The sequence below is a fragment of the Ranitomeya imitator genome, chromosome 1 (genome assembly GCF_032444005.1).
Source record: "Ranitomeya imitator isolate aRanImi1 chromosome 1, aRanImi1.pri, whole genome shotgun sequence".
Taxonomy (NCBI): domain Eukaryota; kingdom Metazoa; phylum Chordata; class Amphibia; order Anura; family Dendrobatidae; genus Ranitomeya; species Ranitomeya imitator.
This window is the reverse complement of record NC_091282.1, coordinates 558,695,951-558,714,075: the sequence shown is the minus strand read 5'-3', so window position 1 is coordinate 558,714,075 and position 18,125 is coordinate 558,695,951. Positions and strand designations below refer to the sequence as shown.

General features: G+C 44.3%; 1 protein-coding gene across 4 annotated transcripts in view; it reads right to left on the bottom strand.

Annotated features, from left to right (window-relative positions):
* Positions 1-18,125, bottom strand: part of LOC138679096 (MARVEL domain-containing protein 2-like) — a 45,087-nt gene that overhangs the window by 13,533 nt on the left and 13,429 nt on the right. For all 4 annotated transcript variants that reach the window (XM_069767775.1, XM_069767773.1, XM_069767774.1 and 1 more), the window contains one exon: positions 16,214-16,264. In XM_069767775.1, the coding sequence (XP_069623876.1) occupies positions 16,214-16,264 (51 nt within the window). The remainder of the gene's footprint in view (positions 1-16,213; positions 16,265-18,125) is intronic.

The window sequence follows — 18,125 nt, the reverse complement described above, 5'->3', positions numbered from 1 at the left end:
ATTCAGCAATGCAAAAATAATTCTTTCTTCTATAAAATAGTTTTTATTGTGTAAAAGCACCAAAGCATAAGAAAATTATATAAATGTTGTATCACTGTTATTGTACTGACCCGAAAATAAAGCTGCTTATCAATTTTACCACACGCAGAATGGCATAAAAAATCCCCAAAAAACAATTCCTGAATTGCTGTTTTTTGTTCATTCTACCTCTCAAAAATTGGAATAGAAAGTGATCAAAAATGTTATATGCCGAAAATAGTACCAATTTAAAAATGTCAACTCTTCCTGCAAAAAACAACCCCTCACATGATTCTGACTGCAGAAACAAGGAAAAATTATAGCTCTCAGCGTAAAAAATAGAATAAAAACAATTAATGTGTTCATTTTGCCTACCACAAGATTGCGGTAAGGCTTGGCTCACATTTATCCTGTGTACTACACTGAGCACGTACACCGGGTTTTCCATGCAAATCTCTGAAATATGTGATTCAGACGGAATCCCAGATGGAAGATTTCCTATAGTGAGGCAGATGGAGACACTGTGGATGCTGTCTTGCCTATGATCCAGTGGTGTCAGTCTTTTTAGGCATGCATAAAAGCGCAGTCCGCCACAGTTTTGTGCATTTCTGAAAAGAATACAACTGAACAGAGGCCAGATGGTGTCCAGAGTAATTCTGCTGCCTCATTACAGTGAATGGATTCCTCAAAGGTTTCATCTGATTCACGCCATTCGGAAATTAGAATAGAAACTTCAATGCAAGAGCTCAGCTGCGTAGAGCGCAGGATAAATGTGATCAAAAATGATATGTAAAATGTTCCTAATAAAAGATTCAACTCAATCTCCAAAAAAAAGCAAGTCTCCACTCAGGTCCGTCATCTGATAATGGAAAAATAGGGAGCTTGCACATTACTGGTAGTACAAAGGGTCTAGATAAGCACTATGGCTCCTCGAACCCCAAAAGAAATCCATAAAATTCTGCACTCCCAAATCCAACAGCCCATCTATCTTTTGAGCCCCACAGTGTGCCTAAACCACATTTAGCGTCCACATGTTTGGCATTTCTGTGGCCATGAGAGCCTGCCTAATTTATGGATGCATGTCTCCAGAAGCATGAGCTGGACATAATGTACTGGTCACTACAACATATTGGCCACGACAATAGCAGATTTGCAATTTTCACTCAGCAACATCCACTGCTGCTTGTTTCTGGAAATAATCACTACATTTATAGATACATTCCCAAAGGGGTATAATTTCCAAAATGAGGAAGGTATTCTGCTCTTCTAGTACTTATGGGCTCTGTATATGGCATCTGCAAATTATTCTAGAAAAATCTCTGCTCCAAAAGGCAAATAGCGCGTTGCCCCTCCTGAGTCCTGCCGTGTGGCTAAGCAGTACTGTACAGCCAAATATTGGGTATTTCCACGGTCAGCAGAAATTGTGTGACAAATTTTGGTGCCATTTTTACAAATTGCCCTTGTCAAAATGTAAAATCTGAGGCTAAAGCAAAATTTTTGTGGTAAAAATGTAATTATTTTTTCTTCACTGCCCAATGGTGTAAAATTCAGTGACACACCTGTGGTGTCAATAAGATCACTGCACTCTTAGATGAATTAGTTGAGAGGTGCAGTTTGGGGTCACTTATGCGGGGTTTTGCTGTTCTGACACCTTAGGGGCTCTTCCACTACTTACAGTAGGTTATGGCACACACAAACCATTCCCAACATTTTCACTATAATATAGTACTACTTCCATCCTGAGATTTGCACTGGGCCTCAAATGTACTTGGTGGGCCATGTATATGGATGCACCTATATGGATACACCTAAATAAAATAGGAATGGTTGGTGATATCAACTTCCTGTCCCATTAGTATATGGGAGGGGGGATACTAAATTCAACTGTCAAATTCAGTGCGCTGATCTGGCATCAGTCGAACATCCCTTCAGCGGATATTAGCTACCCACAAATGGCACCCTTACAAAATCCAGCTGCTGCAGCATCTCAACGAGGATGACCCAGATGGGCGCGCTGAATTTGCAGAATGGGCAAAACTAAAATTGGAACAGGATCCTTAGTTTACACAGAACATTATGTTCAGTGATGAGGAAAACTTTTTCTGGTGGGCCATTTATATGGATGCACCTAAATAACATGGGAATGGTGACAGTTTTATTGCGTAGAGTGTTGTGAATTCTGTGGCAGAGCTCCCTCCTGTGGTCACAAGTGGTACTTCGGCTGATTCTCTCTGTGAGCTTCTGTTGGTGGAGGGAAGTGGTACTGCGGCTTCTGAGTTTCCTCCCTCAGGTGATCTGGTGAGGTCGTTAGGTGCTTCTCTACTTAACTCCACCTAATGCTTTGATCCTGGATTCCTGTCAATGTTCCAGTGTTGGACTTGCTTTTCCCTGGATCATTCCTGTGGCCTGCTGCTCTGCATACCTAAGTTCTTCTTTGCTATTTGTTTGCTATTTTTTCTGTCCAGCTTGTCTAATTTGTTGCTGGAAGCTCTGGGACGCAAAGGGTGTACCTCCGTGCCGTTAGTTCGGTACGGAGGGTCTTTTTGCCCCCTTTGCGTGGTTTTCTTTAGGGTTTTGTGTAGACCGCAAAGTTACCTTTTCTATCCTCGATCTGTTAAGAAAGTCGGGCCTCACTTTGCTGAATCTATTTCATCTCTACGTTTGTCTTTTCATCTTAACACACAGTCATTATATGTGGGGGGCTGCCTTTTCCTTTGGGGTATTTCTCTGAGGCAAGGTAGGCTTATTTTCTATCTTCAGGCTAGTTAGTTTCTCAGGCTGTGCCGAGTTGCATAGGCAGAGTTAGGCGCAATCCACGGCTGCCTCTAGTGTTGTTTGGAGAGGATTAGGGATTGCGGTCTGCAGAGTTCCCACGTCTCAGAGCTCGTTCTATGATTTTGGGTTATTGTCAGATCACTGTATGTGCTCTGACCGCTATGTCCATTGTAGTACTGAATTGCCTTTCATAACAGTACAGGAAGCCAAAAGTACTAATGATTCTCAATAGAGGGAAAAAAGAAGTTCTGAGACCATTTTTTTTTCTTTGCACTGTGTTTTGCCTTTTTTTTCCCCTAGACATTTGGGTGGTTCAGTACACAGGTGTAGCGATGGACATTAGAAGTCTGTCTTCATTTGTGGATCAGCTCTCGGCAAGAGTACAAAAGATTCAAGACACTATTGATCAGAAAGCTATGTTGGAACCAAGAATTCCTATTCCTGATTTGTTTTTTGGAGATAGAACTAAGTTTCTGAGTTTCAAAAATAATTGTAAATTATTTCTGGCCTTGAAACCTCGCTCCTCTGGTGATCCAGTTCAACAGGTTTTGATTGTTATTTCTTTTTTGCGCGGCGACCCTCAGGACTGGGCATTTTCTCTTGCGCCAGGAGATCCTGCATTGAGTAATATCGATGCGTTTTTCCTGGCGCTCGGATTGCTGTACGATGAACCTAATTCAGTGGATCAGGCAGAGAAAAATTTGCTGGCTCTTTGTCAGGGTCAGGATGAGATAGAGGTATATTGTCAGAAATTTAGAAAGTGGTCCGTGCTCACTCAATGGAATGAATCTGCGCTGGCAGCTATGTTCAGAAAGGGTCTCTCTGAAGCCCTTAAGGATGTCATGGTGGGATTTCCTATGCCTGCTGGTTTGAATGAGTCTATGTCTTTGGCCATTCAGATCGGTCGACGCTTGCGTGAGCGTAAATCTGTGCACCATTTGGCGGTATTACCTGAGCTTAAACCTGAGCCTATGCACTGTGATAGGACTTTAACCAGAGTTAAACGGCAAGAACACAGACGTCTGAATGGGCTGTGTTTCTACTGTGGTGATTCCACTCATGCTATCTCTGATTGTCCTAAGCGCACTAAGCGGTTCGCTAGGTCTGCCACCATTAGTACGGTACAGTCAAAATTTCTTCTGTCCGTTACCTTGATCTGCTCTTTGTCATCGTATTCTGTCATGGCATTTGTGGATTCAGGCGCTGCCCTGAATTTGATGGACTTGGAGTATGCTAAGCGTTGTGGGTTTCTCTTAGAGCCCTTGCAGTGTCCTATTCCATTGAGAGGAATTGATGCCACGCCTTTGGCTAAGAATAAGCCTCAATACTGGACCCAGCTGACCATGTGCATGGCTCCTGCACATCAGGAGGTTATTCGCTTTTTGGTGTTGCATAATCTGCATGATGTGGTCGTGTTGGGGTTGCCATGGCTACAAGCCCATAATCCAGTATTAGATTGGAAATCCATGTCGGTGTCCAGCTGGGGTTGTCAGGGGGTACATGGTGATGTTCCATTTCTGTCAATTTCGTCATCCACCCCTTCTGAGGTTCCAGAGTTCTTGTCTGATTACCGGGATGTATTTGATGAGCCCAAGTCCGATGCCCTACCTCCGCATAGGGATTGTGATTGTGCTATCAATTTGATTCCTGGTAGTAAATTCCCAAAAGGTCGACTGTTTAATTTATCCGTGCCTGAGCACGCCGCTATGCGCAGTTATGTGAAGGAATCCCTGGAGAAGGGGCATATTCGCCCGTCATCGTCACCATTAGGAGCAGGGTTCTTTTTTGTAGCCAAGAAGGATGGTTCGCTGAGACCTTGTATAGATTACCGCCTTCTAAATAAGATCACGGTTAAATTTGAGTACCCCTTGCCATTGCTATCTGATTTGTTTGCTCGGATTAAGGGGGCTAGTTGGTTCACCAAGATAGATCTTCGTGGTGCGTATAATCTGGTGCGAATCAGGCGAGGAGATGAATGGAAAACTGCATTTAATACGCCCGAGGGTCATTTTGAGTATCTAGTGATGCCATTCGGACTTGCCAATGCTCCATCAGTGTTTCAGTCCTTTATGCATGACATCTTCCGAGAGTACCTGGATAAATTCCTGATTGTGTACTTGGATGACATTTTGATCTTCTCGGATGATTGGGAGTCTCATGTGAAGCAGGTCAGAACAGTTTTTCAGGTCCTGCGTGCTAATTCTTTGTTTGTGAAGGGATCAAAGTGTCTTTTTGGTGTGCAGAAGGTTTCATTTTTGGGGTTCATCTTTTCCCCTTCTACTATCGAGATGGATCCTGTTAAGGTCCAAGCCATCCATGATTGGACTCAGCCGACATCTCTGAAAAGTCTGCAAAAGTTCCTGGGCTTTGCTAATTTTTATCGTCGCTTCATCTGCAATTTTTCTAGTATTGCCAAACCATTGACCGATTTGACCAAGAAGGGTGCTGATTTGGTCAATTGGTCTTCTGCTGCTGTGGAAGCTTTTCAAGACTTGAAGCGTCGTTTTTCTTCTGCCCCTGTGTTGTGTCAACCAGATGTTTCTCTTCCGTTCCAGGTCGAGGTTGATGCTTCTGAGATTGGAGCAGGGGCTGTTTTGTCGCAGAGAGGTTCTGATTGCTCAGTGATGAAACCATGCGTTTTTTTTTCCAGGAAGTTTTCGCCTGCTGAGCGAAATTATGATGTGGGCAACTGAGAGTTGCTGGCCATGAAGTGGGCATTCGAGGAGTGGCGTCATTGGCTTGAAGGAGCTAAGCATCGCGTGGTGGTATTGACTGATCATAAGAACTTGACTTATCTTGAGTCTGCTAAGCGGTTGAACCCTAGACAGGCTCGTTGGTCGCTGTTTTTTGCCCGTTTTGACTTTGTGATTTCGTACCTTCCGGGCTCTAAAAATGTGAAGGCGGATGCTCTGTCTAGGAGTTTTGTGCCCGACTCTCCGGGTTTGTCTGAGCCGGCGGGTATCCTCAAGGAAGGAGTAATTGTGTCTGCCATCTCCCCTGATTTGCGGCGGGTGCTGCAAAAATTTCAGGCTAATAAACCTGATCGTTGTCCAGCGGAGAGACTGTTTGTCCCTGATAGGTGGACCAATAAAGTTATCTCTGAGGTTCATTGTTCGGTGTTGGCTGGTCATCCTGGAATCTTTGGTACTAGAGAGTTGGTGGCTAGATCCTTTTGGTGGCCGTCTCTGTCGCGGGATGTGCGTGTTTTTGTGCAGTCCTGTGGGATTTGTGCTCGGGCTAAGCCCTGCTGTTCTCGTGCCAGTGGGTTGCTTTTGCCCTTGCCGGTCCCGAAGAGGCCTTGGACACATATCTCTATGGATTTTATTTCTGATCTTCCCGTTTCTCAAAAGATGTCAGTCATTTGGGTGGTCTGTGATCGCTTTTCTAAGATGGTCCATCTGGTACCCTTGTCTAAATTGCCTTCCTCCTCTGATTTGGTGCCATTGTTCTTCCAGCATGTGGTTCGTTTACATGGCATTCCAGAGAATATCGTTTCTGACAGAGGTTCCCAGTTTGTTTCAAGGTTTTGGCGAGCCTTTTGTGGTAGGATGGGCATTGACTTGTCTTTTTCCTCGGCTTTCCATCCTCAGACTAATGGCCAGACCGAACGAACCAATCAGACCTTGGAAACATATCTGAGATGCTTTGTTTCTGCCGATCAGAATGACTGGGTGTCCTTTTTGCCTTTGGCTGAGTTCGCCCTTAATAATCGGGCCAGCTTGGCTACCTTTGTTTCGCCATTTTTCTGCAATTCTGGGTTCCATCCTCGTTTCTCTTCAGGACAGGTTGAGTCTTCGGACTGTCCTGGTGTGGATACTGTGGTGGACAGGTTGCAGCAGATTTGGACTCATGTAGTGGACAATTTGACCTTGTCCCAGGAGAAGGCTCAACGTTTCGCTAATCGCAGACGCCGTGTGGGTCCCCGACTTCGTGTTTGGGATCTGGTTTGGTTATCTTCTCATCATATTCCTATGAAGGTTTCCTCTCCTAAGCTTAAACCTCGTTTCATTGGTCCGTATAGGATTTCTCGAGGTTCTTAATCCTGTGTCTTTTCGTCTGACCCTTCCAGATTCTTTTTCCATACATAACGTATTCCATAGGTCATTGTTGCGGAGATACGTGGCACCTATGGTTCCATCTGTTGATCCTCCTGCCCCGGTTTTGTTGGAGGGGGAATTGGAGTATATTGTGGAGAAGATTTTGGATTCTCGTGTTTCTAGACGGAAACTCCAGTATCTGGTTAAATGGAAGGGTTATGCTCAGGAAGATAATTCCTGGGTTTTTGCCTCTGATGTCCATGCTCCCGATCTTGTTCGTGCCTTTCATGTGGCTCATCCTGGTCGGCCTGGGGGCTCTGGTGAGGGTTCGGTGACCCCTCCTCAAGGGGGGGTACTGTTGTGAATTCTGTGGCAGAGCTCCCTCCTGTGGTCACAAGTGGTACTTCGGCTGATTCTCTCTGTGAGCTTCTGTTGGTGGAGGGAAGTGGTACTGCAGCTTCTGAGTTTCCTCCCTCAGGTGATCTGGTGAGGTCGTTAGGTGCTTCTCTACTTAACTCCACCTAATGCTTTGATCCTGGATTCCTGTCAATGTTCCAGTGTTGGACTTGCTTTTCCCTGGATCATTCCTGTGGCCTGCTGCTCTGCATAGCTAAGTTCTTCTTTGCTATTTGTTTGCTATTTTTTCTGTCCAGCTTGTCTAATTTGTTGCTGGAAGCTCTGGGACGCAAAGGGTGTACCTCCGTGCCGTTAGTTCGGTACAGAGGGTCTTTTTGCCCCCTTTGCGTGGTTTTCTTTAGGGTTTTGTGTAGACCGCAAAGTTACCTTTTCTATCCTCGATCTGTTAAGAAAGTCGGGCCTCACTTTGCTGAATCTATTTCATCTCTACGTTTGTCTTTTCATCTTAACTCACAGTCATTATATGTGGGGGGCTGCCTTTTCCTTTGGGGTATTTCTCTGAGGCAAGGTAGGCTTATTTTCTATCTTCAGGCTAGTTAGTTTCTCAGGCTGTGCCGAGTTGCATAGGCAGGGTTAGGCGCAATCCACGGCTGCCTCTAGTGTTGTTTGGAGAGGATTAGGGATTGCGGTCTGCAGAGTTCCCACGTCTCAGAGCTCGTTCTATGATTTTGGGTTATTGTCAGATCACTGTATGTGCTCTGACCGCTATGTCCATTGTAGTACTGAATTGCCTTTCATAACAGTAGAGTGTCTTGCACTGAAATCTGCTGCAATGACCCTGGTACTGCGTTCACCAGACATCAACACAATTTCTATCTGCTCCTCACATGTTAATCTCTGCGACATGTCAATGGCTGAAAACAAAGAGTAACTTGTAAATAGCTCATGAAAGAATGAAGTTACATTAAAACCAAGCACATCGTTGTTTTTCTTGTGAAATTCTCAATAAGTTTGATGTGTCACATGACCCTCTTTCCATTGGAAAAGAATAAAGTTGGATCCAAAATGGCCAACTTCAAAATGGCCGCCATGGTCACCACCCATCTTGAAAAGTTTTCCCCCTCCCATATACTAATGTGCCACAAACAGGAAGTTGATATCACCTATCACCAACCATTCCCATTTTATTTAGGTGTATCCATATACATGGCCCACCCTGTAGTTCCTGATTACATGTAGGGTATTGGCCCACTCAGGAGAAATTGCACAACAAACTGAGAGGTCCATTTTTTCCCCATTAACCCTTATAAAAATTAAAATTTTGAGGTTAAGCAACATTTTAATGGTAAAAATGTAATTATTATGTTTTTGTTACCATCCAATTGTATAAATGTCACTGCACCCCTAGATGAATTCATTGGGGGTGTAGTTTGTAAAATTAATTCACTTAAGGGAGGTTTCTGCTGTTCTGGCACCTTAGGGGTTCTGCCAATGTGACATGGCACCCTCAAACTATTTCAGCAAAATCTGAACTCCAATATTGTGCTTCTTCCCTTCTGCTTTGCACTGTGCCCAAAAGTAGTTTTTGGCCACATATGAGGTTATGGTGTACTTGGAAGAAATTGCACAACAAATTGTATGGTTCATTTTATCCCTTGTTACAATTGTGAAAATGAAAAATTTGGGTCAAAACCAACATTTTTGAAGGAAAAGATTGTTTTTTTCATTTTCACAACTTAAAGTTAGGTTAGGTTCACATTGCGTTGGTGCAATCCGTTTAGCGCATACGCTAACGGAATGCGCTAACGCAATGTCCAAAAAGGGATTGCATTGAGCGATCCCGCTAGCGCAGATGCCCGATCTGCGCTAGTGAAGAACGGACCCTGAACGCTGCAAGCAGCGTTTGAGGTCCGTCAGAAAATAACGGCAGATCGCTGACACATGCCAAAATTGGCATGCTTTAGTGATGTGTTAGTTGCATTGTGGTCAATGGGTGCGCTAACGGATCCATTGCATAGCGTTAATTGCACCAATTGCGCCATGTAACGGAATCCGTTAGCGGACACCCACTAATGCAATGTGAACCCAGCCTTATGAAGTTCTGTGAAGCACCTCGTGGTTCAATTTGCTCACCACACCTCTAGACAAATTCCTTCAGGGGTCTAGCTTCCAAAATGGCATCCCTTGTGGGTGGTTTCCACTGTTTAGGCACAGCAGGGGCTTTCCAAACCCAACATGGCGTTTGTTAATGATTTTGCATTAGAAAAGTCAAACTGCGCTCCTTCCCTTCCGAGCCCTGTCATGTGCCCAGTCATTTTCCTGCACATTTGGGGTATCTGTGTACTCAGGAGAAATTTAACTAATTTTACAGCCCATTTTCTCCTGTTACCCTTGTGAAAATAAAAAAATTGGGTCTAAATTAACATTTTTGTGAAAAAAGTAAAAGGTTAATTTTTTAAGGAATTGTTTCACATTTGGGTATTTTCTGTCATATAGGCCCCCTAAAGTCACTTCAAATGTGATGTGGTCCCTAAAAAAATGGTTTTGTAAATTGGTCATCAAGTTTAATCCTTCTAACTTCCTAACAAAAAATGATGTTTCAAAAATAATGCAGATTTAAAGTATACATGTGGGAAATGTTACTTATTAACTGTATTGCATGACATAATTCTCTGGTTTAAGCACATAAAAATGAAGTTTAGAAAATTGTGAAATTTTCTAAATTTTTGCCAAATTTCTGATATTTTCACAAATAAACAAATAAGTGCTATCGAACAAATTTTACCACTATCATTAAGTACAATATGTCATGAGAAAACATTCTCAGAATCTGTGGGATCCGCTGAAGCGTTCCAGAGTTATTACCACATAAAGTGACACTGGTCAGAATTGTAAAAATTGGCCCGGTCATGGGGGTGAAGGGGTGAAAGAGGTTATCTGGGACAATTTTATTTTTTTCATGGTACTAAGAATTGACAGGCAGATAGTTGCTAACTCCCTGTCTGTTCTGCCCAACACTGGCTTAGAGCAGTCATGGACCATTACTTCCCATGATTCTGCTGCTTGATTGGACCTCAGGTCAACAGAGCAGCTCTTCTTCTACCAGGCTGCTTTGTCGACAGTGCATGTCTACATATGTTATCCTGATTGACAGCTGGCTCCTCGCCGTCAGACAGTAGGGAGCCAGCTGTCAATCAGCATGACATATTCAGTCATTCTCTGACAAAAGAGCTGCGTGGTAAAGAAGCAGATGCTTTGTCAGCATGACATCTATGGAAGCTGCAGAATCATCGGCAGGAGTCAACAGAGATTGGCGCTGGGCAGAACAGGCTGGTAGTTAGCAACTACCTGCCTGTAAGTTTTCAGCCCCATAGGGAAAAAGTAACATAATCCTGGATAAACCCATTAAAGTCAAAATTGGCACCTGCACCATGGGGCTATACCAAATCAGCCCCAAGCACCTAGTAATTATTTCATGTTTATTTTTTTAAGGGTAGATTCTTACTAGCATAATTTCAGTGTGTGTGCTATTCATGAAAAAATGGACAGCACATGGACAAATGTTATTTAACCCCTTAGCGACCGCCGATACGCCTTTTAACGGCGGCCGCTAAGGGTATTTAAGCCACAGCGCCGTTAATTAACGGCGCTGTGGAAAAAGTCCATAGCGCCCCCCAGAGGCCGATTTTCTCCAGGGTCTCGGCTGCCGATGGTAGCCGAGACCCCAGAGAACATGATTCGGGGGGTTTTTAACCCACCCCGCATTTGCGTTCGCCGGTAATTAACCGTTTACCGGCGATCGCAAAAAAAAACAAAAACGCGATCTCTTTTTAATTTCTCTGTCCTCCGATGTGATCGCACATCGGAGGACAGAGAAAAGGGGTCCCAGGTGGCCCCCCAATACTCACCTAGCTCCCCCGATGCTCCTCGTGTCTCCCGGTGGGCGCCGCCATCTTCAAAATGGCGGGCGCATGCGCAGTGCGCCCGCCGGCCGGCACCGGGAGAATCTTTGGGGTCTCGGCTGCCGGGGGTAGCCGAGACCCCAAAGAGCATGATCGGGGTCGGTATTACCGACCCCTGTTTTGCGATCGCCGGTAATTAACTGTTTACCGGCGACCGCAAAAAAAAACAAAAAAAACTAAAGTGTAATTCTCTGTCCTCTGATGTGATCGCACATCAGAGGACAGAGAAATAGGGGGATTCGGGGACCCTAGCATACTCACCTAGGTCCCTGGATCCTCTTGCTGCTCCTCCTGGCCGCCGGCAGAAGAACATGGCGGACGCATGCCCAGTGCGCCCGCCATCTGTCTCCATCTGCCGGCCGGCAGGAGAACAGCAGTTGGGGCTAAAATTAGGGTTAGGGTTAGGGGTAGGGTTAGGGGTAGGGTTAGGGGTAGGGTTAGGGTTAGGGTTAGGGGTAGGGTTAGGGGTAGGGTTAGGGGTAGGGTTAGGGGTAGGGTTAGGGGTAGGGTTAGGGTTAGGGGTAGGGTTAGGGGTAGGGCTAGGGTTAGGGCTAGGGGTAGGGTTAGGGCTAGGGTTAGGGCTAGGGTTGGGGCTAAATTTAGGGTTAGGGTTGGGGCTAAATTTAGGGTTAGGGTTGGGGCTAAATTTAGGGTTAGGCTTCTTTCACACTTACGTCGGTACGGGGCCGTCGCAATGCGTCAGCCCGACATACCGATGCACGTTGTGAAAATTGTGCACAACGTGGGCAGCAGCTGTAGTTTTTCAACGCATCCGCTGCCCAATCTATGTCCTGGGGAGGAGGGGGCGGAGTTACGGCCACGCATGCGCGGTCAGAAATGGCGGATGCGACGTACAAAAAAACGTTTCATTGAACGTTTTTTTGTGCCGACGCTCCACCAAAACACAACTGATCCAGTGCACGACGGACGCGACGTGTGGCCATCCGTCACGATCCGTCGGCAATACAAGTCTATGGGCAAAAAACGCATCCTGCGGGCACATTTGCAGGATCCGTTTCTTGTCCAAAACGACGGATTGCGACGGAATGCCAAACGACGCAAGTGTGAAAGTAGCCTTAGGGCTAGGGTTAGGGTTGGGGCTAAAGTTAGGGCTAGGGTTGGGGCTAAAGTTAGGGTTAGAGCTGGGATTAGGGTTAGGGTTTGGATTAGGGTTGGTATTAGGGTTAGGGTTGGCATTAGTGTTACGCTTGGGATTAGGGTTAGGTTTGGGATTAGGGTTAAGGTTAGGGTTGTGATTAGGGGTGTATTGGGATTAGGGTTAGGTTTGAGGTTAGGGTTGAGATTAGGATTAGGGGTGTGTTGGATTTAGGGTTTTGATTAGGGTTATGGTTAGGGTTGTTTTGGGGTAAGGGTTGTGATTATGGTTAGGGTTAGTGATTAGGATTATGGATCAGGTTGGGATTAGGGTTAGGGGTGTGTTGGGGTTAGGGTTGGAGCTAGAATTGGGGGGTTTCCACTGTTTAGGTACATCAGGGGGTCTCCATACACGACAGCCAATTTTGCGCTCAAAAAGTCAAATGGTGCTCCCTCCCTTCTGAGCTCTGCCGTGCGCCCAAACAGTGGGTTACCCCCACATATTGGGCATCAGCGTACTCGGGATAAATTGGACAACAACTTCTGGGGTCCAATTTCTCTTGTTACCCTTGTGAAAATAAAAACTTGGGGGCTACAAAATCTTTTTTGTGAAAAAAAATATATATTTTTTATTTTCACGACTCTGCATTCTAAACTTCTGTGAAGCACTTGGGCATTCAAAGTTCTCACCACACATCTAGATAAGTTCCTTGGGGGGTCTAGTTTCCAAAATGGGGTCACTTGTGGGGGGTTACTACAGTTTAGGTACATCAGGGGCTCTGCAATCGCAACATAATGCCCACAGACCATTCTATCAAAGTCTGCATTCCAAAAAGGTGCTCCTTCCCTTCCGAGCTCTGCCGTGCGCCCAAACAGTGGTTTACCCCTACATATGGCGCATCAGCGTACTCGGGATAAATTGGACAACAACTATTGCAGTCCAATTTCTCCTGTTACCCTTGTGAAAATAAAAACTTGGGGGCTACAATATCTTTTTTGTGGAAAAAAAAATATTTTTTATTTTCACGACTCTGCATTCTAAACTTCTGTGAAGCACTTGGGCATTCAAAGTTCTCACCACACATCTAGATAAGTTCCTTGGGGGGTCTAGTTTCCAAAATGGGGTCACTTGTGGGGGGTTACTACAGATTAGGTACATCAGGGGCTCTGCAATCGCAACATAATGCCCACAGACCATTCTATCAAAGTCTGCATTCCAAAAAGGCGCTCCTTCCCTTCCGAGCTCTGCCGTGCGCCCAAACAGTGGTTTACCCCCACATATGGTGCATCAGCGTACTCGGGATAAATTGGACAACAACTATTGCAGTCCAATTTCTCCTGTTACCCTTGTGAAAATAAAAACTTGGGGGCTACAATATCTTTTTTGTGGAAAAAAAAAATATTTTTTATTTTCACGACTCTGCATTCTAAACTTCTGTGAAGCACTTGGGCATTCAAAGTTCTCACCACACATCTAGATAAGTTCCTTGGGGGGTCTAGTTTCCAAAATGGGGTCACTTGTGGAGGGTTTCTACTGGTTAGGTACAACAGGGGCTCTGCAAATGCAACATAATACCCGCAGACCATTCTATCAAAGTCTGCATTCCAAAACGGCGCTCCTTCCTTCCGAGCTCTGCCGTGCGCCCAAACAGTGGTTTACCCCCACATATGGGGTACCAGCATACTCAGGACAAATTGGACAACAACTTTTGGGGTCCAATTTCTCTTATTACCCTTGTGAAAATAAAAACTTGGGGGCTAAAAAATCTTTTTTGTGGAAAAAAAAATATTTTTTATTTTCACGGCTCTGCATTATAAACTTCTGTGAAGCACTTGGGCATTCAAGGTTCTCACCACACATCTAGATAAGTTCCATGGGGGGTCTAGTTTCCAAAATGGGGTCACTTGTGGGGGATTTCTACTGTTTAGGCACATCAGGGGCTCTCCAAACGCGACATGGCGTCCGATCTCAATTCCAGCCAATTCTACATTGAAAAAGTAAAACGGCACTCTTTCTCTTCCAAGCTCTGCGGTGCGCCCAAACAGTGGTTTACCCCCACATATTGGGTATCGACGTACTCAGGAGAAATTGCACAACAACTTTAGTGGTCTAATTTCTCCTGTTACCCTTGTGAAAATAAAAATTTATGGGCAAAAAGATCATTTTTGTAGAAAAAATGCAATTTTTTTTTTCACGGCTCTACGTTATAAACTTCTGTGAAGCACATGGGGGTTCAAAGTGCTCGCCACACATCTAGATAAGTTCCTTAAGGGGTCTAGTTTCCAAAATGGTGTCACTTGTGGGGGGTTTCCACTGTTTAGGCACATCAGGGGCTCTCCAAACGCGACATGGCGTCCAATCTCAATTCCAGCCAATTCTACATTGAAAAAGTAAAACGGCACTCCTTCTCTTCCAAGCTCTGCGGTGCGCCCTAACAGTTGTTTACCCCCACATATTGGGTATCAGCGTACTCAGGAGAAATTGCACAACAACTTTTGTGGTCTAATTTCTCCTGTTACCCTTGTGAAAATAAGAATTTGTGGGTGAAAAGATCATTTTTGTGTAAACAAAAGCGATTTTTTATTTTCACGGCTCTACGTTATAAACTTCTGTGAAGCACTTGGGGGTTCAAAGTGCTCACCACACATCTAGATAAGTTCCTTAAGGGGTCTAGTTTCCAAAATGGTGTCACTTGTGGGGAGTTTCCACTGTTTAGGCACATCAGGGGCTCTCTAACGTGACATGGCGTCCGATCTCAATTCCAGCCAATTCTGCATTGAAAAAGTCAAACGGCGCTCCTTCACTTCTAAGTTCTGCGGTGCTCCCTAACAGTGGTTTACCCCCACATATGGGGTATTGGCGTATTCAGGAGAAATTGCATAACAAAATTTATGTTACATTTCTGTTTTTACACTTGTGACAATAAAAAAATGGTTCTGAATTAAGATGTTTGCAAAAAAAAGTTAAATGTTCATTTTTTCCTTCCACATTGTTTCAGTTCCTGTGAAGCACGTAAAGGGTTAATAAACTTCTTGAATGTGGTTTTGAGCACCTTGAGGGGTGCAGTTTTTAGAATGGTGTCACACTTGGGTATTTTCTATCATATAGATCCCTCAAAATGACTTCAAATGAGATGTGGTCCCTAAAAAAAATGGTGTTGTAAAAATGAGAAATTGCTGGTCAACTTTTAACCCTTATAACTCCCTAACAAAAAAAAATTTTGTTTCCAAAATTGTGCTGATGTAAAGTAGACATGTGGGAAATGTTATTTATTAACTATTTTTCGTGACATATCTCTCTGATTTAAGGGCATAAAAATACAAAGTTTGAAAATTGCAAAATTTTAAAAATTTTCGCCATATTTTCGTTTTTTTCATAAATAATCGCAAGTAATATCGAAGAAATGTTACCACTAACATGAAGTACAATATGTCACGAAAAAACATTCTCAGAATCAGTGGGATCCGTTGAAGCGTTCCAGAGTTATAACCTCATAAAGTGACAGTGGTCAGAATTGCAAAAATTGGCCTGGTCATTAAGTACCAAATTGGCTCTGTCACTAAGGGGTTAATGGGCCAGTGCACATGAGCAATTTTTTTCACCGACCGAAATGTACAGTATGTATGAAAAAAATTGCAGCATGCACCAGTTCCTTTCGTAAATTGGATAAGTAATGCCTATTTAGGTCTATGGATGCCCAAAAAAATCAGATGCCATATGGAGCCACAGTACGGACTGCACATGGATGACAAGTGCGAAAATAATCGTCCCAGTTTTCTGGATGAAACGCTGACAATATTTTTTATTCAGACGCTTGTACTTAGTCTCAGTGTCTTAGGAGTTTAATAAAATGCACCCACTTTACTGATGATGACCACACCCCTTCATAGTTTACATGGGTTTAATTTTCTTTCTTGTGCAGTCCTAAAGTGATTTTTGTTTTTGGTTTACTTTATGCACATACTTACATTTCTTTTCTTATCATATTTTTCAGTGATGGCTCTGATCCTATCCGAAGCCTGCAAGAATAAAACTTAGTATTTATCATTGCCTTTATGATCTCAATGTCAGTAATTCTAGGCTACATTAGTGACTAAGTGGTAGAAAGTATTTCACTGTCTTAAAGTAAAGGGATTGTTACCTAAGGGCTACATATGATTTATTAGCTCATGGATATTAGAGGGGAGACGTGATCCTTTCGTCTATTTTTGACCCACAATTTTTGTTGGCCGGTGACTGTCCGTGCATTACAGAGATGGCCATTAATTTGTTGGCTGCTGTGTAATGATACAATCTTCTGGTGACATTTGATGGTTGGGAGTTGGACAAGCCAGACCCGTTTGATATGTTGATTGCGAAGTTACTTTATGATGGGATTTCTTATGACACAACATCCTAATCATGAGAGGGCAGCCAAACCTTGCCTCAGTTACACCAACCCACCCAGGACTCGCACAATGTACTCTCATTATGTGTATGTGGCACCCCAGGAGTCCGGTTGCTACAGTGGCATTGCCTCCCTCACAGGGGGTGATGACATGACTGGAAGCAAGGAGGGTTTCACTGAGTAGATAACACTTACATCCAACATCCTTCCTACTCCAGACCAGAAGGGGGAGCTCTAACACCTGATTTCAGGGGAGCTTCCTAATATAAGTTCTGGCCTGGAGGCAGAGTGAGTTAGTCTAAGGAAGACAGAGAGGAGAGAGGAAGTAGAGGAAGAACCTGAGGGGTTTGAGCTGCGACTGAGCTTACCCCAGGACTGAGTGCCAAAGACCGGACACCAGAGACCGTGGTTGTGTGGGAACTGCAGGCCCCGCAACTAAATCCGGAGGGCAGGGGACTGCAGGTCTCCTGGCCCATCACAACACCTGAAGGCACAGCAGCAAATCAGAGCCCCGAGCCACCATGAAGGAGTGACACCTGTAATAGGCTCAAGCTGCCTGCCATGCTTTTATACAGTGGGGCAAAAAAGTATTTAGTCAGTCAGCAATAATGCAAGTTCCACCACTTAAAAAGATGAGAGGCGTCTGTAATTTACATCATAGGTAGACCTCAACTATGGGAGACAAACTGAGAAAAAAAATCCAGAAAATCACATTGTCTGTTTTTTTAACAATTTATTTGCATATCATGGTGGAAAATAAGTATTTGGTCAGAAACAAAATTTCATCTTAATACTTTGTAATATATCCTTTGTTGGCAATGACAGAGGTCAAACGTTTTCTGTAAGTCTTCACAAGGTTGCCACACACTGTTGTTGGTATGTTGGCCCATTCCTCCATGCAGATCTCCTCTAGAGCAGTGATGTTTTTGGCTTTTCGCTTGGCAACTCGGACTTTCAACTCCCTCCAAAGGTTTTCTATAGGGTTGAGATCTGGAGACTGGTTAGGCCACTCCAAGACCTTGAAATGCTTCTTACGAAGCCACTCCTTCGTTGCCCTGGCGGTGTGCTTTGGATCATTGTCATGTTGAAAGACCCAGCCACGTTTCATCTTCAATGCCCTTGCTGATGGAAGGAGGTTTGCACTCAAAATCTCACGATACATGGCCCCATTCATTCTTTCATGTACCCGGATCAGTCGTCCTGGCCCCTTTGCAGAGAAACAGCCCCAAAGCATGATGTTTCCACCACCATGCTTTACAGTAGGTATGGTGTTTGATGGATGCAACTCAGTATTCTTTTTCCTCCAAACACGACAAGTTGTGTTTCTACCAAACAGTTCCAGCTTGGTTTCATCAGACCATAGGACATTCTCCCAAAACTCCTCTGGATCATCCAAATGCTCTCTAGCAAACTTCAGACGGGCCCGGACATGTACTGGCTTAAGCAGTGGGACACGTCTGGCACTGCAGGATCTGAGTCCATGGTGGCGTAGT